A 26,048-nucleotide genomic window follows, 5' to 3' on the forward strand; every position below is an offset into this window, starting at 1 on the left:
GTATATAATGCAAAATTAATGGACAAAATGGATATATGCTGCAGTTATCACAAATCATACATTGACATTACATACTTCACATTACAAAAATACTGTACTATGCTGATGAACAATGAAGGTAGAGTATCAAGAAAGAAAGAATGTTCACCACTGCAAAGTGTGGCCCTTCCTTTCTGCATGAGTATATGAAAACCAAGAGGAGGAGTAATTATATGACCAGCATCCTGGAGAATCTAGAGTAATTCACTTTACTTCCAGGACCAAAAGAATACCCATCTGCTGGGGAAAGTCCATTGTCACACATCTTAAAATATTACCAAGTTTGGTGTTATCCACTTTTCTTACTCCATAGAGGGAGCTCCCTCTCATTTCATCAATAACCTATCTGATAATGCTTCCATTTTTTAAAGTCCAATGACACTATGATTTAATAAGGTAAAAAAAAAATAGCACCCTTTTTTCCTAACAACTTGGATCTACTTCAAACACAAACTGAATTTCCCATGAGGACTAGCTACTTTAAATACTCTGGATAGTTAAAAGAAGAGGAGGAAAGAAGTAAATTTAAAAGATGGGAGGGAAAAAATAAGGGAATGAAAAAGAAAGGGAACTATTAATAAAATAAGAAATAAAAATATTAAGGAAATAAATGACACCTTTTTAGTGACGGTAGGAGAAAAGAGAGCTGGGTTCTGGGTCATTTTCTGGCCCATCTCATGGGTCAGAGTATTACCTAAGTTCTCCGAGTAATCACAGAGTGCTACAAATCATATCACTTTCCTACCACATGGAAGATACCATTCTTAACCTAGGATTTCCCAAACTATACATGAAGCTACTGTTCACATCTTTAGCATTTGACCAAATGGAAAGAGAGAAAAAGCTCTTCAGCCCGCTAGGAATTTTCAGAGATGCCCTTACCTGAATGGTTGCCCCAGGCAAGGCCTAAGTGGATTCTAGGAGTACAGTAGCAAAAAGTTATAAAGAGAAATCTTTATAGAGAGCTTCTTTCAATGGGAAATGATTTGCTTCCTGACAATGATCTTAAAAGAAGATTAATATATACTTCAACTTATTGAGAATGTGAGTCTATATTATGTAGCACATAAGCTGAGCCCTTCAGTGCTAACTATGATAACAGGCATAAGAAAAATTGGCTTCCCCTAATGAACTTGTAGAGTCCGTCATATTCTCTCCTTTGCAATGGTTGTTTGGAAGATCAGCATTCACTTTTGAACTTGTCTTAATTCTTCATTTCTTAATAATATTCTTCTATGGCCTTCCCTGTACATGATCCTCACCTTCCTTATTTCTTGGTACCTTTCCTTTGTCTTATCTTGACTGTTTTTTTTTACCTTCTAGTACCAATGCATTTACAGCAAGCCACTTCAAATGTTTTTGGAAAAATTAAATTGATATGGAACAAATCAATTATTATAAAACATTCCCTGCTTCTAAGGAATGCACAGTCTAGTAAAAATATAAGGTTGAAAAACATTATTGATATATTATATAATGAATGGAGGTCATAAGAGGGAAGCCCAAAATAAATATGGCTTAAAGGAAAGTGAGGTCACATCCAGGTAAGAGACCACTTTTGGAGGAGATGTCCAGTGAAATGAGCATTGAATAATAGGAGAATGCCTACACCTGATGATGTGAGGCTGGGAAGAAGAAAGCTAAGGAAATATTTAGAGCATATTACCTTCAGCTGCTATTTGGCAGAAGCCTAGGAGAATAAAGGAGACAAGGCTGGAAAGACAGCTTGGAGCCAGGTGCGGAAGGATGATTGTAAATGTCAAGGCAACCGGGGTTTACCAAGAGTTTTTGAGCAGAAAAGTGGTATGATTGAAGTGATCTAAGAGCCCACATATAATAGATAAGGAAATTGGGGTCCCCAAGCACAAGTGTTTAGCAGTGTTTAACAGGCAAAGAGACATCTTCCAGGATGTCTGAGGAGGAGGAGGAGCACTGTCTGCCCTATCTCAACAAAACCCGCCATAGACACAGTTTTAAAGGAAGGGAGGCAGCTCGGTTACACGGTAGAACAGCGGTCCCCAACTATTTTGGCACCAGGGACTGGTTTCGTGGAACAACAATTTTTCCACAGATTGGGCGGGGGGTGGTTTCAGGACGATTCAAGCGCATTACATTTATTGTGCACTTTATTTCTATTAATACATTGTAATATATAATGCAATAATTATACAACTCACCATAATGCTGACACGAGGCAGAGCTCAGGCCATAATGTGAGGGGGAGCGGGCAGCTGTAAATACAGATGAAGTTTCGCTCCTCCGCCCACCACTCACCTCCTGCTGAGCAGCGGATTCCTAACAGGCCATGGACCGCTACCAGCCATGGCCGGGGGCATTGGGGACCCCTGCCCTAATGCAAGTAGAACCTGGGCAAAAGCTGCTTTCCTCTGCCCCTGCCCTCTCAGCATATCCCAACCCAGTGAAGAAATCTGTGTCTCAAGATTCTGTCCGCCTACCCAATCTCCAGCTGCCGATCAGAAACACCTCTCATGTCATAGCAGATGAATCAGGCTTTGACATCATCCCACAAGACCCTGAAAAGTTGGTGATGCGGGAAGAGAGAGGCGGAGGAATTCTCTTCAAAGGATGCTGCCACGACATTAAATCCTAGACTTGGAGGGTTCCAGAAAAGCCCGTCTTTGAAGTCAGCGGTGAATCAGCGGCTGTCCTACACTCCTATTAGCGCCACAACCTTTACCCCCAGGCATTAACGAGCGAATTGGGTCCAGCTGTTCTGGTACAGCTGTGGCGCGCCTTCTATTAAAAAAAAAAAAAGTTCCCTTCTGGCTTGCGTCCTCACCCCACCCACCACCTCGAGTCCGAGTCCGTACTTTTCCTGCTTCGCTCCACCCCCTGATGTTCCCAGGCTCGGCGTGGCCTGTGACATTTGCTAGTACTCACGTGGGGCGCCCTGTCTCGGCGGCTCCGGAGATGACTCCTAGGAACTTCCCAAGGACCTGGACTCTGCAGGCTCTGACGCGCAAAGGGGTTGGGGGATGGAAGGGGGTAAAGAGGGGAGTTGGGTGTCAGGAGAGCCCGGGGCAGCGCGGGCCAATCTCGGCAGGAGAGGGGTTCATCCCCCAGCAGCCCCGTCGGTTTGGGCCTTCCTTCCCTTCATCTCCCTGTTGGCTCTGTCAGAGCCCAGAAGGCGGCTAGGCATCCTCTAGGGCTCTCTTCCTAACTCACTTCGCTGCGTTTAAACTCCCTTTTCTGGATTCACAAGAGTTTGCGAGGTCAAATCCAAGCCCGCCATCTCGTTGCTTCTCCCGTCCCTAAAACAGGTGCCGGAGCTCAGGCCCCAGCTGACCGAAATTGTCGAGGCTACGCGGGGTGGGGCTAAGGCTAAGCGTCGGGACGCCGGGCGCACAAATTGTGCGAGCCGCCGGGCGAGCTGCGCGCTGGACAGCACCTGGCCCCGCGTGCTCCGCTGCGCACTGCGCCGTGCGGTCGGCCGGGATCCTGGAGTCTAGAGTTCCAGTTCCTAAACGCAGCCCTGAAGAGCGGGGCTGTGAAGGTGACAGGACCGTGGACTTTGTGGGTTTAAAAGTTCTTGACACCTACAGAACTTGCTAGAGAGACTGCAGCCCCTAAGGTGCCCCCAGTCACCCAAGAGTAGCACTTTCACGAAGTTGATAAGTGCTTTGGAAAGTAAGTTTTTTGAGGGTGAGGCCCATCAGATCTTTTCCCATTCATTTCAATTTCTCATCGTCCCTGCCCCTATGGTTCTGGTCACTAATGCATATTTAATGCCCTTACCTGGAAGCGCGGTCCAAGCCTGAAGCTGCACCCACCCTCCAAAGTATCCCATTAAGTGAGTACATGCGTTTTCTCAGTAGCCACAGAGAAGGAAAAGCACTAGTTGGAGGAGGCCAAAGGAAATGCTCAGAGTGTATACAGCATGCAGGAGCAGCGGTACCTAGTTTTTACAGTGGTTACAGTTTGGGGTGTTTTTCCCAAGAAAGGGGTTTGGTCTTAGAACCAGCCCTGTAGGAGAAAGATGTGGTTATCTCTTTCTTAAAGCACATTCAGGCACATATCAAAGGTTTAGGGCAAAGACAAAAGGAGGAAGGTGAGGGAAATTCCTGATGATTTTACTAATGTTAAAATTCCATAGATTTGGCTAGGCTATTTTTTTCTTTCATGTCATCAATTTAGAATTCTATAAAGGAAGAGAATGACAACAAGCAAAATCATTGGCCTAGGAGAAAAGAGCCCGTAGGCGTTTAGGTGTTATATATGTGGAGCCAGAAAGCTCTAGAGCATCAGGGAGGCTCCAACCTAAGGCAACAGCATGGGTGAATATGGGCTTCGTGTGCACTGGGCATGAGAGGCAACAAGTGGTGCCTGGGCACCTACCCCTAAGGCAGGCCCTGCAGCTCTAGAAGTAATTCAGTGTTGGTGGAAAGAGTTTAGTGTGAAACTGGGGTGGGATTGGGTTTCCAAGTACATTGCCTGATACCTTATTATTTGTTCAGTTTTTTTCAGGAAGATCTTCATCTTGCAACTGGTAGAGCTCGTGCTAACCTACAATTTTACTGACTGTGACTTTAAGAAGATTAAAGATATTTACCAGAACGTCATTCATCCAGAACTGAATATATATATAAATGGGGTAAGTGAAGAAACTTTTTTGAAATGTATTTCTATTGTAAGAGTAGGCACACACACACTACAATTTAACTTTCAAGGAAAGAAAAATAATTTGGAAAATAATCATGGCCCAGCATTTTGTCAAAAAAAAAATTTACAAGTGATACTGAAATATATTGGCTTCAAAACTGACTACCTAGAAATTGGCACACTAATTAATGAGCAGATGCTGATGACGAGCAGGTATTGATAGGTGTCCAAGGAGGTTGTCTACTCTCTGTTAAATCCTCCTCACTAGTGGGGAAAAAAAAAAAAGACAGTGATTAAGGGCTTGAGAAAGAAAGAGAGAGGAGGGAATTCTTGTGAGCTAAGCCCTACCCAGTGAGGATAGCCTGGGAGAATGTGCGCTTCAGGTCTTTCTAGTTTTCTAGATGCTTTAGGATGCCATTGTGGGATAAAGGTACTTCAGATTTTTTAAATATACATTAGTAATCATTTTCCTGATTATTCTAGTTTCTGGATAGAGCATGTATGTGTGAAATGCATGAAGATCTCCCTCTAGGACAGGATCATTCGGTATCCAGTTTCAAATACTAGCAGGCACTATCTGAAGACCCTATATGTTTCACTAACTTGTCAAACACAGAAACAGATGCAAAGGAAACAAGTGCCTAAATGGAAACTGCTTTCAGAGCATCTTTAAAACCTGGGAGCAATGGAAGGGGGTGGGGCGATGATCACTCCCGTGAATTTAAGTCTTGACCCTTTTTGTCGTATGCTATTTTTTCTTTCTTCCAGACGAAGAGTATCTGGTTTAACAAGTTCGTCTACTGTGAAGACGCGGTGAGTAGTGGTTAGTGCTTCTGGCCTTCTCCAGAGAGACGCCAGGAATCCCGGGGAGGAGGTATCCTGCGGTGGGTAGAACCCCAGGTGGTGGCTGGGCTCCCAGGTGACGCTGACCCAGTAGGGACGTCTGGGCTGCCGGAAACCTCTGCGCTGGTGCTCAGCTCGGGACGCCACTTCTGTTCCAATTAAGGGTGAGGAAGTCTGTCGGATCTGAGCGGGATTCGGGGAGAGGCTCCTCCTCCCCCTCGCCCTCGGGAGGAAAGGCAAATTGGGAACGGGGACCAGGGAACGACGTCAAGGGCACCCCTTGAGGGGTGCGAGCCTCCGCTCTCAGCGCTGCCCCTTGGACCTCGAGACGTGGGCGGCGCGAGTCCTTTCTCCTTAAGCGCCCTCTGCAATCTAACACCCCTCCTAACTTCACCTTCCTTAGGTTCTTTCTCCTCTGCTCACCCGAGACCTCTTTCCTCCTGCTCGAATCGCCTTTGTACTGTCTCCCGCTCCTCCCCCCTCCCCCCCCCCCCACGCTGCCCCTTTCACTCACGTCTTATCAATTCTCCCTTTTTTTTTCTCCCTGGCGTTTTCTTCCTTTCTCGTAAATTTTGCCGCCTGCGAGCAGCCGGATTGCCTCATTAAAATCGAGCACTTTACCTTCAAACCCATCTACGGCTGTGTCTCACTCGCCAAGGAAACCTTCGCCAAGCAAACTAATGCTACGCTCTCCCTCGAGTGCTCAGGCTACTCCGGAATTCAGGTAAACCGATGCATCCGAAGGTCGCATTTTAATATCTTGGAGCTGACCTTGAATTTAAGTAGGGCTTCCGTGCAGAGTTGTGATTTTTATTCAGGTTCTGTCTTTCGAAGGGCAAGTGAGCGAGTAAAACCTGTAGATTGTCGGTTAGTCCCACATTGACAACAGGTGGGATTGAAACGCACCTGTTTCTAGTGTTCTGATTCTTTTGGCAGAATTGTGTTCTAAACCTTAGGCCAGTATTTCAAAGTATGATCACTGAGCTTCCTACATCAGAATGTCCTGGCTTCTCGAGGACATGGGAGAGTGGTTGTCCAAAAGCCAGTTCCCGGAGACCCAGGCTAGACCTTCAGAATCACAGTCCCCGTGTATGGGCTCTTTATGAGATTCTTATCCATTCCAAAGTGTGAGCAGCATTGTTTGGGCTTATCATTTAATAATTGTATACGTCTTTCTTTAAATGTTAAATTATACCTTAAATCTCCACCCCATGTTTGCGTAATTGCTTGTATGGGTGCTATTGCTCTCTCTTTACATAATGGATCTTTTGCATACGCAGTTACATGCATTTGAATGAATGTGTAACTTTAAATATGGAAACAGTGCAGGGCTAGGGGCAGGAAGTCTGGGCACAGTCTTGCCTGATTTTGAATCCTAACCCCATAACTTCTGTGAAAATTTGGATAAATTACTTAGCCTCTGTGTGCTCAGTTTCATCTGCAAAATGAGGATCATATTAGCAAGTCCCATATAGAGTGTTTATGAGGATTAAGTGAGTCAGTGTATGTAAAAGCACTTGGAACGGTGCCTGGTATGTAACAAGTTCTCAATAAATATTTATTTCAGCAGGCAGGTAAAGCAGGGAATTTATCTTCCTGATGACAATTTTTAAAAAGACAAAAAGAGACAGTGCAGATTTGTATGATTGCGGCCTATTAACCGGTGGACTTTATCAGTCTGCACACTGAGTGTCTGGGTGACCAAGGCTGTCAGTTTTTAGGGACTGAAGATTGAAGCCATAGGGTTCTAGACTTAGCTTGAGTTGGATCTTCAATACCAGGCAGCCATGTGAAAAACCTGTTTGGCTCTATATCTTCTCTTAAGGAGACTCTGGCAAATCTACAGATGGCTAAAGTGATGTTCATCCATATAAGAAGAGCATAGAGGACAGGCTAGATAAGTTTGGATAACATGTGAAAAAGGGAACGTCTGGAGTGATTTATTTCAGCCCTCTCCCAAGCCCAAAGGGAGAGAGCCTAAAACCAATAATATTTAATTATGATTTAGCAGATTGTAGATGGTAAGCCTTTTGCTTTGTAAGTTGGTGAACTTTATTGGTCTGAACACTGTGTGTCTAGGAGGCCCAGTCAGTCACTACTTGAGAGTAATTCAGGTGAAGGAATATATCAGATGACTGCAATCTTTTTTTGACAGTTAGACTCCTCTTCAGAATAAGCCTTCAGGTGTCTGTAGCACATCTAGGAGGTTGGGAGGGACAGAAGGTGGGAGCTCTTTGGGTACAAATAATAGGTCTACTGAATTGTATCTATAAAGAGGCATGAGATAACTCCTTTTCTTGAGGAATTTATGATCTTGTCAGGGAGATCATGAAATCATCAGCTATTTATCAATTTAATCATTCAGTAAATAGTCAGTGTTTCTCATCTATAAGGAATTGTGCTCAGTGCTATGGGGAATACCCATGATAAAACAGTATGTAATTGAGAGCCAAGTTAAGTGAAAAACACTCTGAAGCACTAGAAGAATTTCCAAAAGAAATGTCTGAGCAATTAGCAGAGGCCTTGTGAAGGAGGTGGTGCTTGGCCTTGAAGTACGTGGGTAGAGAGACGGGAGTGCATTCTTCTGGAGAAAGCACGTAGGAGCAGTGTGTAGGTGTCTTGGGGGACAGATTGAGAGATAGATTTGCATAAAGAAGACAAAATAACCAGCCACTCAAAGATAGTGACAATTAATTTTGACTATTGCTTCTCCTATTCCACAGATAAATAATACCCAGTCAATGAAGAAAAGAAGGAAAAGAGAAGTCAAAACAGATAAATGCCTAGAACAAGTCTCATACTTGATAGAACTGTGGAGACGTTTCAGTCGCATTTCATAGAAACAAAGTAAACCTTCAGTAAAGTCACATTTCACAGCAACGAAGTTAATCATCTTTATTAGGTAGATGGAACGTTAACTCTAACTGTGACATTTAAAAGACCACCAATAGTTGTTTTTTTTTTTTAATTATAGAAGGGTTTCTTAGCTTATTTTTATAAGCTTTTATTGTTTAACATAGGTTTATAATGTGGGGGAAGTACTGTCCTTCAGCTGTCGGAGGAGACTTTTTTTTAGCATTCATGCCTGAGCCACTGAATTTGTGGCAGTAATTCTCAGCTGGAACTACATAAGCCCTGCTCAAAGAAAGAATCGAAAAGTGTAGTAGAAGGAGAACTTTTTCAAGGAAAAAAGTTGAACACTATAGCATGTAAACCTCTGTTAAAAAGGGAGACATTTCTTCCATGTGTACTGACACTTCTTGTCTTTTTATACCAAAAATTTACAAAAGAAGAGAATAAAGCAAAAAGAGTACACAAAAGTTGTACATCTAATGAAGCAATTTGAAATAATTTCCAAGCAAAATATTGTGAAAGTATTCTAAGCCAAATTTTAAAAATTATCTAACAGACAAGAGTGGTGCTTGCAAGCCAATCCCGAAGCAGTGCCTTTGTTAGAGCTTAAATATATATATTTTTAAATTTATGGAATGTATCTTTAATTTATTTTGTAAGCAGTTTTTTAAATGTACATATTGCTTTGTTAATGACACTATATTTTTCTTAATAAAATAATTCTCAAATTCATTCCTTATGAATGATCTTTTTAATGTAGTCAACAATTTTCACATACATACTTTTCTGAGGGGCATCACTTTTCTACAGTTCTTTCCCTCCCCTCATCCTTGGAGCCACTGACCACTCCCCTTCTGCATTGTGCCTGTTGACCCTACCTATAGAGAGAATATTTGGGGATAGGTGGTTTCAGGATACTTTCCAATCATCCTTCTCTTGAATTTTTTTTGATGCCTAACCTTCAAAATAGGCATCTCAATAGGCATTTAAAGTCATTTGTCTATTTTCTTTGTATTAAAAAAGTTCCTTTAACTTTGTAGAACTGAATCTCCATTTTCTTATTATAGTCATATCAAAGTAAAGGTCAGGGGAAATTTCTCAAATGCTTTACTGAAGTAAAAACATATTAAGTCTCTATCATCCCTCAAATCTGTAAATCAAATAAACTTATCCAAAAAATTAAAGTTTTTTTTTTTTTTAATATCTCAATTGTATTTCTTTCTAAATCTTACAAACCAACTGTCTGAGAATTATACCAGAGAATAATATTGAGCTGATCTGGGTTTTTTACTGTTCCTTTCCATTATTCAAAAGTTTTAACTTTTTTCAAATGTTTTTGTTCTAGCTGGCATTGTACTTTTTGAATACAGCTATGCTTTTTGACATCCATTGTTTACAGAATATCAACTAATAAAGTTTCACTGATTGCTATTATATAAAATTATTTATGCCTAAACCTAAGGATAATGGTTTATACATGAGGATAATAGCTAATTAACTTTCTTGAGTCTCAGATTCTACACCTCTAAAAGAAGGATGATGTTGCCTACATTATAGGATTATTATGAGAATTAAAATACACAACAAATATAAAGCCCTTGGCAAATAGTAAGAAAAATATTTTAAATTTAGCTATTTAAATACCTGTTTCATTATGAAGATGAGAAATAAGGGTTGTTACAGAGTCTGGTAAATCTCTTTTTAGTTTTTAATTTTCTGTCTAAGACTGCTTTGTAGTAGTGGAAAGAAGGTTGGAAAGTTTAATCACACAATTGTTGACAGCTTGGCGATTTTGTACTTAAAATTTTTGATTGAAGATTTTTGTTTCTGGCTAAGATGGAGTAACAGGGTCTGGATTTACCTTCCTGCCTGAAAAAACCTCCCCCAACCCAGCACACACACACACACCCCCAAGGAAAAATACACATACAAAATATATAGAGCAGTGGTTTTCAAAACACTGGATATCAAGTAATAAAGGACAATAATGCTGAAAGAAGGGAAACAAATGACGTGAGTCTTACAGTTACCCCAACTTGCTGGCTTGAGTTTCCTGACCATGGCTCAGGGAGGGGACTCAGGCAGAGTCAGCAGGCTTCCTGAGTTGAGGAGACAGGCTGAGAGTCCAGAGAGACCAAGGTGGTAGAGTTCATATGACAGAGTACCAAGGGAGAGAGAGGTACACAGAGGAAGAAACCTGGAGACCTGCTGAATACTCTAGGGCAGCGGTCCCCAATCTTTTTGGCACCAGGGACCGGTTTCGTGGAAGACAATTTTTCCTGGGGTGTGTGGGATGGTTCAGGCAGTAAAGCAAGCAATGGAGAGTGGCAGACCAAGCTTCTCTCGCCTGCCGCTCACCTCCTGCCATGCGGCCCAGTTCCTCACAGGCTGTGGACTGGTACCAGGCTGCGGTCTGGGGGTCGGGGACCCCTGCTCCAGGTCATTCCTAGAGTATTCAGCAGAGTACTGACCAGCATGTGTGTCCTCATGGGCACTGTGAGAAAACTGCACAAGACTGGGCAAAGAATCTTCTGAAAAATCAGAGAATAGTGCCCAGTTCTCACTCAGGGCCAGAAAGATTCCTATTCCCACCAGCCAGACAGAAAAATCTCAATTCATTAGGCATTGGGTAGGGTGCTCGGAAGAGTCTTATCTCACGAATGGAGAATAATTAGCCCAGGCCTAAGTGCTGCAGTGATCCCACCTAACAAATCTTAAAAGCAAGACTTGAAAGGATCAAACAGTGTCCAAGTAACTCAGCTGCATTCCATAACAAACCTCAAGAATATTTATAGGAATAAAAAAGGTCCAACAAGGCAAAACTCACAATGTTTGGCATGCCATTTATCAGACATGAGGAAGTAGGGAAATACAACCCATGATGAAAAGAAAAAATGAAAATTAAACATAACTAACATAGAAGTTAAAATTAGCAGGCAAGGACATTAAAGCAATTTTTTGTAACTAGTTTCAATAGGTCCAAAAAGTTAAATAGAGACAATGAAGAAATAAAGAAGACCCAAGTTCAACTTCTAGACATGAAAACTGCAATGTGTGAGATGAAAAATACAGTGATGGCATTAATGGTAGATTAGATATTGCAGAAGAAAAGATCAGTCAACTTGAAGACATGCCAGTGGAGACTATTCAAAGTAAAACACAGATAGAAAAAATAATTTAGAAATGAAGAGACCATCAGTGAGCTGTAAAACAACTGCAAGTGCCTAATGTATGTATAATCAGATTCTCTTAAGGAGTGAACTGTACAGGTGCAAAAAATATACAGAAAGAAACAATGGAAATTTCCAAATTTGATAAAGCTATAAACCCACAGCTCCAAAAACTCAATAAGGCACAAAAAAAAAAAACCCAAAGAAGACTACTCTAAAATTGATCATAATCAAATTGCTTAAAACCAGAAAATCTTAAAAGCAGCCAAAGGAATTAAGAATTAAAGGTCTTCAGAATGTCCTTTTAGAACTTCCTCTTTCTTCCTTAGCACTTTGGTTTTCTCTTTGACTATTTCCCCTGTACTTCTTATACATTCTTTCATGTTAAAATCATGATATTGTCTATTAAATAGAAATGAATTTAACATTGGATAGCCTTAATTGCTGATTTCTACATGTTAGCTTCTGTTTAAACAGCAAGAGTTGGGAGTATCTTTGTGCTCATTTTCTGCCATTATTGAAGACAAGGATTACCATAAATGAAACAGCTCTTATTGAGTAGCTTTATCATTTACTTTTCTTCCGCCACCTTATTAAATCTTTGCAACAATCCTGTTAGCTAGCCACTATCCCCATTTTATAGATGCAAGAAAAGACTTAGGGAGTAAAACACCCAATGTAGCACAACTAGTAAGTGCAGTATCTAGCTGATTCCAAAGTGTGCACTTTTCATTACCTGAGACTGAAACTTGAGATTTCTAAATAAGAAATAACTTCTACCAAGTAGGAATTGTGCCCCTTACCTAATAGATGTTGTAATTGACTTCTCAACCTGCATTATACCACTTCTCAATTAGGCATCCATTTTCCCCATCCAACACAGAGTTTAGGGATTGATCCCAGATTTTGGGGTGAATATTGATTAATCCAAGCCAGTAGGTGGGCCCCAATATTCTCGTTTGGAGTTGATAGAGGTAACCAAGCTAAAATCAAAGAAGCATATGGAATTCTCCCAGTTCAGTTTTGTTAAGGGATAAGCATACCCCACTTTTCATGATGAACAATAAGTGTTAAGTTTTTCTGAGAGCTCTGAAAAATGTTTCTTCACTTTTAAGGACAATAGGATGATAGACTACCCCTTCTTACAGGATATGAACAAATAAATATGCCACAGCAATTATAATTGGCAATTATCCTAAGACCTGCTTTGAGATAGTGTGAATGGCAGAGATATAAGATGGGAAGAACCTGAGGGGTTTTTTTGTTTGTTTGTTTGTTTTAATTAATAGCTACTTTATTTATTTATTTATTTATTTTTGGCTGTGTTGGGTTTTCTTTTCGTGCGAGGGCTTTCTGTAGTTGCGGCAAGTGGGGGCCACTCTTCATCGTGGTGCGGGGGCCACTCTTCATCGCGGTGCATGGGCCTCTCACTATCGCAGCCTCTTTTGTTGCAGGGCACAGGCTCCAGACGCACAGGCTCAGCAGTTGTGGCTCACGGGCCCAGTTGCTCCGCGGCATGTGGGATCTTCCCAGACCAGGGCTCGAACCCATGTCCCCTTGGCAGGCAGATTCTCAACCACTGCGCCACCAGGGAAGCCCAGAACCTGAGGTTTTAAATGCATAATTGAATGGGTGGGTCAACCAACCTCAAAGTCTACCTTATCTCTTTATTTCCCTTCGTGTGAGCTAGTTGAGTAAAGGTTTTGTTGTTTGTTTTTGTTTTTTCTGAGTGTGTAGTTGTTGTTATTTAATGTTGAAAGCTGCAGTTTATCTGAATGCCAACAAAATCTTATCTCCTCCATAAGATTTCACTCTGAACTTGATCATGAAATATATGTAAGTTTTTTTGTTTTTTGTTTTTGCTATAATTTCCTGAAACCTTTGGAAATGTATTAAGATTTTTCTTATCACCCTCTACTTAATTAATTTTTGTAAATGTTCAAAGGCATTTAACAAATATGTATTCTGTGTGTAACATATGATAACTATCTTAAGCCAATATTTTCATTAAAATTCTCCAAATTCTTGCTTATCTTCTTTAAAATACAAAATCAAATGCTAAAACTTTTCATGAGAATTATGCTCATCAGTTTCCTCATGAACATGTATCACCTTTTTATTTATTTATTTTTATGCTGTCACTGAACACATAAAGGTTTATGGAGATCAAGTCTTCACTCTAAGCTGTAGCTTTGGTGAATATTAAATTGCTCTTTTTATTTGTTTTGCTATTTTCTACCTTAAACTGTAATTTATGTTTGCCTGTGGTATTTGTATATAGTCTGTCTACAGTTTATTAATAGTTGGGGTTTGGCCTTTGACCCAAATTAAGTTTATTATTACTGTCTTTTACCTGCACAGTTGAGCACATTCACAGCAATTGTCATAAAAGCATGTTTGGTCTGCTAATACCTTCCTGTATGTTTATTTATTCATGTTTCATCTTTTCCTACTCCTATATTCCAAAGAAAAGGGAAATTAGAAGAATAATGTATCTCGTTTTTTTAATCTTTTGATGAGAAATTCTCCTAAAATATCTCTGGGCTGAGAACCAAGGCATTTTATAGAAACTACTTATAAAGTCAAAGGGTAGGATGGGTGTGTCATTTCGAATATTCAAAATACCAAGTGCCAAACTTGACTTGGTAGTTATCATTTGACATCCTCAATTCCTTGCAAGGTCCAACATCCATTTACAGCTTTTCAAGTAAATTAAAAAAGAAAAGAACAGAGAAGAAAATACCATCATCTTAAACACAACAATGTAAATCTACATTAACCTAATGAATTGTACAATATATCACAAGCTCCAAAAAATTAAAATGCAGAAAAATTAGCAACTTAGAATTGACAAATTATGGTACTACAAATTTGAATGTAATTACTTTAAGTGATTATTGTAAGTATTGAGACTACAGTCTATCCCCAATTTTAGGTATTATGTTGTTATTTAATTTTTTTTTCAAAACTGGCAGAAAGGAAAAAACACAGAAAGTTGTTTAGGTGGCCATGGTATGAAGAGTTTTTAAAAATGCAAAATTCTTGTTCCTATAGAGATACATTTTTATTTAAATTAAGATATAGAGGGACTTCCCTGGTGGCGCAGTGGTTAAGAATCCACCAGCCAATGCAGCGGACACGGGCTTGAGCCCTGGTCTGGGAAGATCCCACATGCCGCGGAGCAATTAAGCCCATGAGCCACAACTACTGAAGCCCACGCGCCTAGAGCCCGTGCTCCACAAGAGAAGCCACTGCAATGAGAAGCCCACGCACCACAATGAAGAGTAGTCCCCGCTCGCCACAACTAGAGAAAGCCCGTGTGCAGTAACGAAGACCCAACACAGCCAAAATAAATAAATAAATTTATTAAAAAAATAAAAAGATATAGAGCTGACAGTGCTTAACATTTTTCTTGTAGTTATCTCAAGCCTACAGTTTAAACTGATTATTAGTACCAGTGAATGAAGACTAACACTGCAAATGAAATTTGGTGTTATGAATATTTTTGCTTTAGTAGGTAATGATGCTTTCTTGGTACTGTGAGTCAGAACTCAACCCTACATCTGCAAAATAAAATAATGTCTTGTTCTTTATTAAGTGTTTGGTGTGAAAAAAATGCCAACTGGAAAGCATTATTCATTTTTCCACAGGTAGTATTAATGTAACTTTTTTTTACTAGAAAGAGGAAAAGGGGATAGATAAATCATATTCAACTCTTCATTTCTGCAAATGAAATTAAGCTATATAAAATATCTCTGTGCTGCTAATGCTGACCAATGAAATCTCAGAGTCTGGCCTTAAAATGCAATTTTTATATTATCAAAAGGAGTGGTAGAAAAAGATGAAGGAGCTCTTTCACTTCTGCACCCACAGAGGAAGAGAGATCACTCTTGATCATAAACTGTTCCAAAGAATCTGATTTGATAAAACATCATATTGCAAATTTCCACAAAAAATAATCTGGTTTTCCTAAGAAACATTTGGACTTAAATAATCACAAATTTTATCAATTTCTTTTCTGTCTGTTACTATAACTCTGATTTTGGAAGTGGTTTTTGGTCTGAGGGTTCTTGTAAGAGTTTAGATATTGTTGTCAATTCTACGATTATAATTTCTGCAAATAACCTGTAATTCTGATTGGTGCCATGTTCATAAAAGAGGGGTGGGAGATACCAGGAAGGAAAGTCAATTAATGTTCATTACAGTTTTTGATAGAACAAGACATTGAAAGTTTAGTGGGATTTTAAATTAATATTGTTGTTAAAGTATTATGATATGTCATTTTAATTTTAATTTCCTGAGAGGAGAGAGTAGGAAAAAACAGAACAAAGAACTCTTCTGCTAAGATCTTGTCCTGTAAAAAACATAAAGAACTCGACTTTCTTGTTTACCTATTATGAACAGCATCTCTAAGTTGGAAATTTTTAGGCTCTTTGGACTGAATATGCCAGAGTACAAGGAAATGATCTACTTATGCTTCAAGGCTGCTGCTGTAGCTGGTGGCAGGGACCACCTCCCTCTAGCAATGTTGAAAAATGCCAAACAGTTGTCTTCTCAGCCTCCCCTGACACTAAAGAGTGTAGAAGGTAGTTTTGGTCAAAAGGACCTGAGGTAAGTCTGCTGTGGAGCTTCTGGAAGAGCTTTCCTTCCTTATTCTTTTTCTTCTTCTTTTTTATTTTTTCCTTGTCTATAAATAATGTTTTATTGAATCACAGTTATACACATTTATTTACATTTTACTGTGGCTGCTTTTGGCTACAATGACTGAGCTGAGTAGATACAACAGAGATCATATGGCAAATCTAAAATATTTACTCACTGGCCCTTTATACAAGTTTGCCAACCCCTGCTCTACAAAAGTGGAATTTCTTTTTTTTTTAAACACATATGCTGGGAGTTATACTTTTTTTTTTAAACATCTTTATTGGAGTATAATTGCTTTACAATGTTGTGTTAGTTTCTGCTGTATAACAAAGTGAATCAGCTATACGTATACATATATCCCCAAATCCCCTCCCTCTTGCGTCTCCCTCCCACCCTCCCTATCCCACCCCTCTAGGTGGTCACAAAGCCCCGAGCTGATCTCCCTGTGTTATGCGGCTGCTTCCCACTAGCTATCTATTTTGCATTTGGTAGTGTATATATGTGAATGCCACGCTCTCACTTCATCCCAGCTTACCCTTCCCCCTCCCTTATCCTCAAGTCTATTCTCTACGTCTGCATCTTTATTCCTGTCCTGACCTTAGGTTCTTCAGAACCATTTTTTTTCTAGATTCCATATATATATGTTAGCATACAGTATTTGTTTTCCTCTTTCTGACTTAGTTCACTCTGTATGAGAGACTCTAGGTCCATCCACCTCACTACAAATAACGCAATTTCGTTTCTTTTTATGGCTGAGTAATATTCCATTGTTTATATGTGCCACATCTTCTTTATCCATTCATCTGTTGATGGACACTTAGGTTGCTTCCATGACCTGGCTATTGTAAATAGAGCTGCAATGAACATTGTGGTACATGACTCTTTTTGAATTATGGATTTCTCAGGATATATGCCCAGTAGTGGGACTGCTGGGTCATATGGTAGTTCTATTTTCAGTTTTTTAAGGAACCTCCATACTGTTCTCCATAGTGGCTGTATCAATTTACATTCCCACCGACAGTGCAAGAGGGTTCCCTTTTCTCCACACCCTCTCCAGTATTTACTGTTTGTAGATTTTTTGATGATGGCCATTCTAACCGGTGTGAGGTGATACCTCATTGTAGTTTTGATTTGCATTTCTCTAATGATTAGTGATGTTGAGCATCTTTTCATGTGTTTGTTGGCAATCTGTATATCTTCTTTGGAGAAATGTCTGTTTAGGTCTTCTGCCCATTTTTGGACTGGGTTGTTTGTTTTTTTGATATTGAGCTGCAAGAGCTGCTTGTATATTTTGAAGATTAATCCTTCGTCAGTTGCTTCATTTGCAAATATTTTCTCGCATTTGGAGGGTTGTCTTTTCATCTTGTTATGGTTTCCTTTGCTGTGCAAAAGCTTTTTAAGTTTCATTAGGTCCCATTTGTTTATTTTTGTTTTTATTTCCATTTCTCTAGATGGGTCAAAAAGGATCCTGCTGTGATTTATGTCATAAAGCATTCTGCCTATGTTTTCCTATAAGAGTTTTACAGTGTATGGCCTTACATTTAGGTCTTTAATCCATTTTGAGTTTATTTTTGTGTATGGTGTTAGGAAGTGTTCTAATTTCATTCTTTTACATGTAGCTGTCCAGTTTTCCCAGCAACACTTATTGAAGAGGCTGTCTTTTCTCCATTGTATATTCTTGCCTCCTTTATCAAAGATAAGGTGACCATATGTGCGTGGGTTTATCTCTGGGCTTTCTATCCTGTTCCATTGATCTATATATCTGTTTTTGTGCCAGTACCGTACTGTCTTCGTTACTGTAGCTTTGTAGTATAGTCTGAAGTCAGGGAGTGTGATTCCCCCAGCTCCGTTTTTCTTTCTCAAGATTGCTTTGGCTATTCGGAGTCTTTTGTGTTTCCATACAAATTGTGCAATTTTTTGTTCTAGTTCTGTGAAAAATGCCATTGGTAGTTTGATAGGGATTGCACTGAATCTGTAGATTGCTTTGGGTAGTAGAGTCATTTTCACAATGTTGATCCTTCCAATCCAAGAACATGGTATATCTCTCCATCTGTATCATCTTTAATTTCTTTCATCAGTGTCCTATAGTTTTCTGTATACAGGACTTTTGTCTCCATAGGTAGGTTTATTCCTAGGTATAATATTCTATTTCTTGCAATGTTAAATGGGAGTGTTTCCTTAATTTCTCTTTCAGATTTTTCATCATTAGTGTATCAGAATGTGAGAGATTTCTGTGCATTAATTTTGTATACTGCTACTTTACCAAATTCATTGATTAGCTCTAGTAGTTTTCTGGTAGCATCTTTAGGATTCTCTATGTATAGTATCACGTCATCTGCAAACAATGACAGTTTTACTTCTTTTCCAATTTGGATTCCTTTTATTTCTTATTCTTCTCTGATTGCTGTGGCTAAAACTTCCAAAACTATGTTGAATAATAGTGGTGAGAGTGGGCCACCTTGTCTTGTTCCTGATCTTAGTGGAAATGGTTTGTTTTTCACCATTGAGGACGATTTTGGCTGTGGGTTTGTCATATATGGCCTTTATTATGTTGAGGTAAGTTCCCTATATGCCTACTTTCTGGAGGGTTTTTATCATAAATGGGTTTTGAATTCTGTCAAAAGCTTTTTCTGCATCTATTGGGATGATCATATGGTTTTTATCCTTCAATTTGTTAATATGCTGTATCACATTGATTGATTTGCATATACTGAAGAATCCTTGCATTCCTGGGATAAACCCCACTTGTTCATGATGTATGATCCGTTTAATGTGCTGTTGGATTCTGTTTGCTAGTATTTTGTTGAGGATTTTTGCATCTATGTTCATCAGTGATATAGGCCTGTAGTTTTCTTTTTTTGTGGTATCTTTATCTGGCTTTGGTATCAGGGTGATGGTGGCCTCGTAGAATGAGTTTGGGAGTGTTCCTCCCTCTGCTATATTTTGGAAGAGTTTGAGAAGGATAGGTGTTAGCTCTTCCCTAAATGTTTGATAGAATTTGCCTGTGAAGCCATCTGGTCCTGGGCTTTTGTTTGTTGGAAGATTTTTAATCACAGTTTCAATTTCAGTGCTTGTGATTGGTCTGTTTATATTTTATGTTTCTTCCTGGTTCAGTCTTGGAAGGTTGTGCTTTTCTAAGAAATTGTCCATTTCTTCCAGGTTGTCCATTTTATTGGCATAGAGTTGCTTGTAGTAATCTCTCATGATCCTTTGTATTTCTGCAGTGTCAGCTGTTACCTCTCCTTTTTCATATCTAATTCTATTGATTTGAGTCTTCTCCCTTTTTTTCTTGATGAGTCTGGCTAATGGTTTATCAATTTTGTTTATCTTCTCAAAGAACCATCTTTTAGTTTTATTGATCTTTGCTATCATTTCCTTCATTTCTTTCTTGCCGCAGACCGGCTGCAGAAAGCTAGAAGTTCCTGGCAGTGAGGGGTAAGGAACTGAAAAGCACCAGTATGGGGTCAGAAGGGCCAAGACAACTGATGGTTGCAAGGCAAGTTTATTCAAAGAGCATGAATGTATATATAGGTTTAGTACGGAACGAATATTAGACAATAAATCAGTAAACCTTGTATTTCCACATAATTCTGTTGCCACTATCTATGCGCCACTATCTATGCGCCACTATCTATGCGTCAGCATGCCTTATGGGCCATTCTTTGGAGATACAGACTTCCTCCTCAGGGCAGCACGTCCTTCTTCTGGGGAACAACCAGGGGCTCTTAGATCCAGAGCAGGCACCTGGAACGAAACTGGCCGCAAGCCATTTTCCTTTTTTACGCTCAATACCGCAGCGTCAGGAGTGCATACCAAGAAAGAGACAAGCAGTTCTCCGGAAAGCAGAAAGCTGAATAAGCTTACAGCTTGGGTGCCACCACACTTTTTCATTTATTTCTGATCTTTATGATTTCCTTCCTTCTGCTAACTTTGGGTTTTTTTTGTTGTTGTTGTTCTTCTTTCTCTAATTGCTTTAGGTGTAAGGTTAGGTTGTTTACTTGAGATGTTTCTTGTTTCTGGAGGTAGGATTGTATTGCTAGAAACTTCCCTCTTAGAACTGCTTTTGCTTCATCCCATAGGTTTTGGGCCATCGTGTTTTCATTGTCATTTGTTTCTAGGTATTTTTTGATTTCCTCTTCGATTTCTTCAGTGATCTCTTGGTTATTTAGTAGCATATTGTTTAGCCTCCATGTGTTTGTATTTTTTACAGATTTTTTTCCTGTAATTGATATCTAGTCTCATAGTGTTGTCAACCAAAAAGATATTTGATATGATTTGAATTTTCTTAAATTTACCAAGCCTTGATTTGTGGCCCAAGATATAATCTATCCTGGATAATGTTCCATGAGCACTTGAGAAGAAAGTGTATTCTGTTGTTTTTGGATGGAATGTCCTATAAATATCAATTAAGTCTATCTTGTTTAATGTGTCATTTAAAGCTTGTTTCCTTATTTATTTTCATTTTGGATGATCTGTCCATAGGTGAAAGTGGAGTGTTAAAGTCCCCTACTATTATTGTGTTACTGTCGATTTCCCCTTTTATGGCTGTTAGCATTTGCTTTACGTATTGAGGTGCTCCTATGTTGGCTGCATAAATATTTACAATTGTTATATCTTCTTCTTGGATTGATCCCTTGATCGTTATGTAGTGTCCTTCTTTGTCTCTTGTAATAGTCTTTGTTTTAAAGTCTATTTTGTCTGATATGAAAATTGCTACTCCAGCTTTCTTTTGATTTCCATTTGCATGGAATATCTTTTTCTATCCCCTCACTTTCAGTCTGTATGTGTCCTAGGTCTGAAGTGGGTCTCTTGTAGGTGGCATATATACGGGTCTTGTTTTTGTATCCATTCAGCCAGTCTATGTCTTTTGGTTGGAGCATTTAATCCATTCACATTTCAGTTAATTATCGATATGTATGTTCCTATTACGATTTTCTTAATTGTTTTGGGTTTGTTATTGTAGGTCTTTTCCTTCTTTTGTGTTTCCTGCCTAGAGAAGTTCCTTTAGCATTTGTTGTAAAGCTGGTTTGGTGGCGCTGATTTCTCTTAGATTTTGCTTGTCTGTAAAGGTTTTAATTTCTCTGTCGAATCTGAATGAGATCCTTGCTGGGTAGAGTAATCTTGGTTGTAGGTTTTTGCCTTTCCTCACTTTGAATATGTCCTGCTGCTCCCTTCTGGCTTGCAGAGTTTCTGCTGAAAGATCAGCTGTTAACCTTATGGGGATTCCCTTCTATGTTATTTGTTGCTTTTCCCTTGTTGTTTTTAATATCTTTTCCTTGTATTTAATTTTTGATACTTTGATTAATATGTGTCTTGGCGTGTTTCTCCTTGGATTTATTGTGTATGGGACTCTCTGCACGTCCTGGACTTGATTGACTATTTCCTTTCCCATATTAGGGAAGTTTTCAACTATAATCTCTTCAAATATTTTCTCAGTCCCTTTCTTTTTCTCTTCTTCTTCTGGGACCCCTATAATTCGAATGTTGGTGCAATTAATGTTGTCCCAGAGGTCTCTGAGACTGTCCTCAATTCTTTTCATTCTTTTTTCTTTATTCTGCTCTGCGGTAGTTATTTCCACTATTTTATCTTCCAGGTCACTTACCCGTTCTTCTGCCTCAGTTATTCTGCTATTGATTCCTTCTAGAGAATTTTTAGTTTCATTTATTGTGTCGTTCATCATTGTTTGTTTGCTCTTTAGTTCTTCTAGGTCCTTGTTAAACGTTTCTTGTATTTTCTCTATTCTATTTCCAAGATGTTGGATCATCTTTACTATCATTACTCTGAATTCTTTTTCAGTTAGACTGCCTATTTCCTCTTCATATGTTTGGTCTGGTGGGTTTTTACCTTGCTCCTTCATCTGCTGTGTATTTCTCTGTCTTCTCATTCTGCTTAACTTACTGTGTTTGGGGTCTCCTTTTCGCAGGCTGCAGGTTCGTAGTTCCCGTTGTTTTTGGTGTCTGCCCCCAGTGGATAACGTTGGTTAAGTGGGTTGTGTAGGCTTCTTGGTGGGGGGGACTGGTGCCTGTGTTCTGGTGCCTGTGTTCTGGTGGATGAGGCTGGATGTTGTCTTTCTGGTAGGTAGGACTTTGTCTGGTGGTGTGTTTTGGGGAGTCTGTGCACTTTTTATGATTTTAGGCAGCCTCTCTGCTAATGGGTTGGGTTGTATTCCTGTCTTGCTAGTTGTTTGGCATGGGGTGTCAAGCACTGGAGCTTGCTGGTCATTGAGTGGAGCTGCATCTCAGCGTTGAGATGTAGATCTCTGGGAGAGCTCTTGCCAGTTGATATTATGTGGGGCCAGGAGGTCTCTGGTGGTCCAATGTCCTAAGCTTGGCTCTCCCACCTCAGAGGCTCAGGACTGACACCCGGCCAGAGCACCAAGACCCTGTCAGCCACATGGCTCAGAAGAAAAGGGAGAAAAAAAAGAAAGAAAGAAAATAATATAAAATGAAGTTATTTTAAAATAAAAAAATATTATTAAAATTAAAAACTAATAAAGAAATAAAAATGTAATAAAAAAAAAGAAAGAAGAGGGCAATCAAACCATTAAACAAATCCACCAATGATAACAAGTGCTAAAAACTATACTAAAAAAAAGAACAAAAAAATGGACAGAGAGAACCCTAGGACAAATGGTAAAAGCAAACCTATATAGACAAAATCACACAAAGAAGCATACACATACACACTCACAAAAAGAGAAAAAGGAAGGAAAAAATATATATTTTTTTTTTAAAAAAAGGAAGAGAGCAACCAAATCAAAAAGAAATCTACGAATGATAATAAGCTCTAAATACTAAACTAAGATGAACATAAAACCAGAAACCAATCAGGAGCAGAAAGCAAACCCCAAGTCTACAGCTGCTCCCAAAGTCCACCACCTCAATTTTGGGATGATTCACTGTCTATTCAGGTATTCCACAGATGCAGGGTACCTGAAGTTGATTGTGGAGATTTAATCCACTGCTCCTGAGGCTGCACGGAGAGATTTCCCTTTCTCTTCTTTGTTCGCACAGCTCTTGGGGTTCAGCTTTGGATTTGGCCCTGCTTCTGCATGTAGGTCGCCCTCTGGCGTCTGTTCTTCGCCCAGACAGGAGGGGGTTAAAGCAGTGGCTGATTAGGAGGCTCTGGCTCACTCAGGCTGGGGTGGGGGGGAGAGGGAGGAGTATGGAATGCGGGGTGAGCCTGCAGTGGCAGAGGCCAGCATAACGTTGCAACAGCCTGAGGTGTGCCTGGTGTTCTCCTGGGGAAGTTGTCTCTGGATCACGGGACCCTGGCAGTGGCAGGCTGCACAGGCTCCCAGGAGGGGAGGTGTGGATAGTGACCTGTGCTTGCACACAGGATTCCTGATGGCTGCAGCAGCAGCCTTTGCGTTTCATGCCTGTCTCTGGTGTCTGTGCTGATAGCCGTGGCTCACACCCACCTCTGGAGCTCGTTTAGGCGGTGCTCTGAATCTCCTTTCCTCGCACACCCCAAAACAATGGTTTCTTGCCTCTTAGGCAGGTCCAGACTTTTTCCCGGACTCCCTCCCGGCTAGCCGTGGCGCACTAGCCCCCTTCAGGCTGGGTTCACGCAGCCAACCCCAGTCCTCTCCCTGGGATCTGACCTCCGAAGCCCGAGCCTCAGCTCCCAGCCCCCACCCGTCCTGGCAGGTGAGCAGACAAGCCTCTCAGGCTGGTGAGTGCTGGTCGGCACTGATTTTCTGTGCGGGAACCTCTCCGCTTTGCCCTCTGCACCCCTGTTGCTGCACTCTCTTCCGTGGCTCCGAAGCTTCCTCCCCCCCACCCCCTCACCCCCCCACCCCCGTCTCCACCCACGAAGGGTCTTCCTAGTGTGTGGAAACCTTTCCTTCTTCACAGCTCCCTCCCACTGGTGCAGGTCCAGTCCCTATTCTTTTGTCTCCGTTTTTTCTTTTTCCTTTTGCCCGACCCAGGTACGTGGGGAGTTTCTTGTCTTTTGGGAAGTCTGAGATCTTCTGCCAGCATTCAGTGGGCGTTCTGTAGGAGTTGTTCCACATGTAGATGTATTTTTGATGTATTTGTGGGGAGGAAGGTGATCTCCACGTCTTACTCCTCTGCTATTTTGAAGGTCTCTGCCTTATTCTTCTTGACTGGATATTTTGTTTCTGCATATTGTGCTTACAATGACTACATCCACCTTGTAACCATGAAGGGAAGATTATCACTGACTTAGTGACAATGGCAAAGTATAAAGTTGGAAAGTATCTTGGTCTGTGACGATATTGTTGAGTTAGTGAACCAACTCTGGAACCATACTACCTCTAAATTCCTTGAAACATGAGGTAATAAATAGCTTTATTGTTTAAGCCACATTTAATTGAGTACTCTAGAACTTTCAGCAGAAAACAGAATCCATCTCTGTGTATAATAAAGAACCTCCATTCAGCTGGCTTAAATAATGAGAAAAATGTACTATGTCATATAATAATATGAGAGAAAAGACGGTTTCAGGGTTTGGTAACTTAGTAGTTCAAATATATCATCAAAGACTCAGATTCTTTTTGTCTTTCTGCTCTGTTTTCTCATCATGTTGCCTTTTCCTCAGGATTTTCTCCCCATGGTTGTAAGGTGATTGCAGAATTTTTAGGTTTTATATGCAGATGCAATAACTTTAAGCAGAAGAAAGCCGTTTTCAATTATGTCCCCCCACCTTTTTTTTTTTTTTTTAAATTATTATTTATTTATTTATTCATTCTTGGCTGTGTTGGGTCTTCATTTCTGTGCGAGGGCTTTCTCTAGTTGCGGCGAGTGGGGGCCACTCTTCATCGCAGTGCGTGGGCCTCTCACTATCATGGCCTCTCTTGTTGCGGAGCACAGGCTCCAGACACGCAGGCTCAGTAGCTGTGGCTCATGGGCCTAGTTGCTCCGTGGCATGTGGGATCCTCCCAGACCAGGGCTCGAACCCGCATCCCCTGCATTGGCAGGCAGGTTCTCAACCACTGCGCCACCAGGGAAGCCCCCCCCACCTTTTTGTTTAAACAGACAGACCTTTTCCCAAACCCTCCCAAAAGACTTCCCTTAAAATCTAATTGGCCAGAATTAGGTCTCAAGCCTTTGCTTAAACTAATCTCTGGTGAGAAAATTATTAATTACCATAATTATATTAGACTAATTAATATTCACCTACTCAGGGGAAGGGATTAACCCTTACGGAACCATGAGGCCCTCTGCTATGTGAACATAGTAGGGATTCTGTTAATTAAGAATGAAAACAAGTATGTGTCTGCCACAGAAAACAAGCACTAAGTGAAGTGATACTCAGGAATTCAGAGAAAAAAGAGCTCCTTATGGACTGAAAAAGTCAGAGAAGGGTTTGCAGAGGAGGCAGAACTTGAACTGGGCCAGTAATAAAAGGGAGAATGTTTGCTATCCAGAGGGGAGCTTTGAGGACACTATGCAGCGAAAAGAGCTTAAGTAATCACATAACTATAATAACAAGGTATTTAATGTGTTCAAGTTATTATTGCTGTAAAATAAGCCACTCAAAACTTAGTGACCTAAAATAAACATTGTATTGTGCTATGGATTCTCTGGGTCTAGAATTCAGAAAGGGCACAGCTGGGATGGAGTGTCAGTTGAGAGAACTGAAATCTGGGAGTGACTCGACAGCTATGAGTTGAAATATTCTAGCCCATACTCTCATGCCTGATGGTTCATGCTGGCTGTCAGCTGAGACCACAGCTGGGTGACAGGCTGAATACTGCACATGGCCTCTCCATGTGGTTTCTCCGCATGAACTATTTTGGGCTTTTTCTCTGAATGGAGGCTGACTCCAAGAGTGAGCATTCCCAGACAGCAAGGTGGCAATGCCAGGGATTTTTATGATCTAGTCTTTTTTTGTTGTTGTAATATTTATTTATTT

At 40.4% G+C, this 26,048-nt stretch overlaps 1 protein-coding gene across 1 annotated transcript; it reads left to right on the forward strand.

Moving 5' to 3' along the window:
* Nucleotides 1–2,392: 2,392 nt before the first annotated feature.
* On the forward strand, nt 2,393–19,566 carry TSLP (thymic stromal lymphopoietin; the record flags this gene model as incomplete). The annotated part of the gene is made up of 6 exons (XM_082380432.1): nt 2,393–2,580; nt 3,263–3,485; nt 4,514–4,651; nt 5,428–5,472; nt 6,092–6,226; nt 8,226–19,566. 6 exons carry the CDS (start codon nt 2,393–2,395, stop codon nt 8,340–8,342), a joined length of 846 nt encoding a protein of 281 aa, XP_082236558.1. The 3' UTR covers nt 8,343–19,566.
* Nucleotides 19,567–26,048: the final 6,482 nt, after the last annotated feature.

The sequence above is a fragment of the Balaenoptera borealis genome, assembly GCF_965194805.1.
Source record: "Balaenoptera borealis genome assembly, chromosome: 2".
Classification (NCBI taxonomy): domain Eukaryota; kingdom Metazoa; phylum Chordata; class Mammalia; order Artiodactyla; family Balaenopteridae; genus Balaenoptera; species Balaenoptera borealis.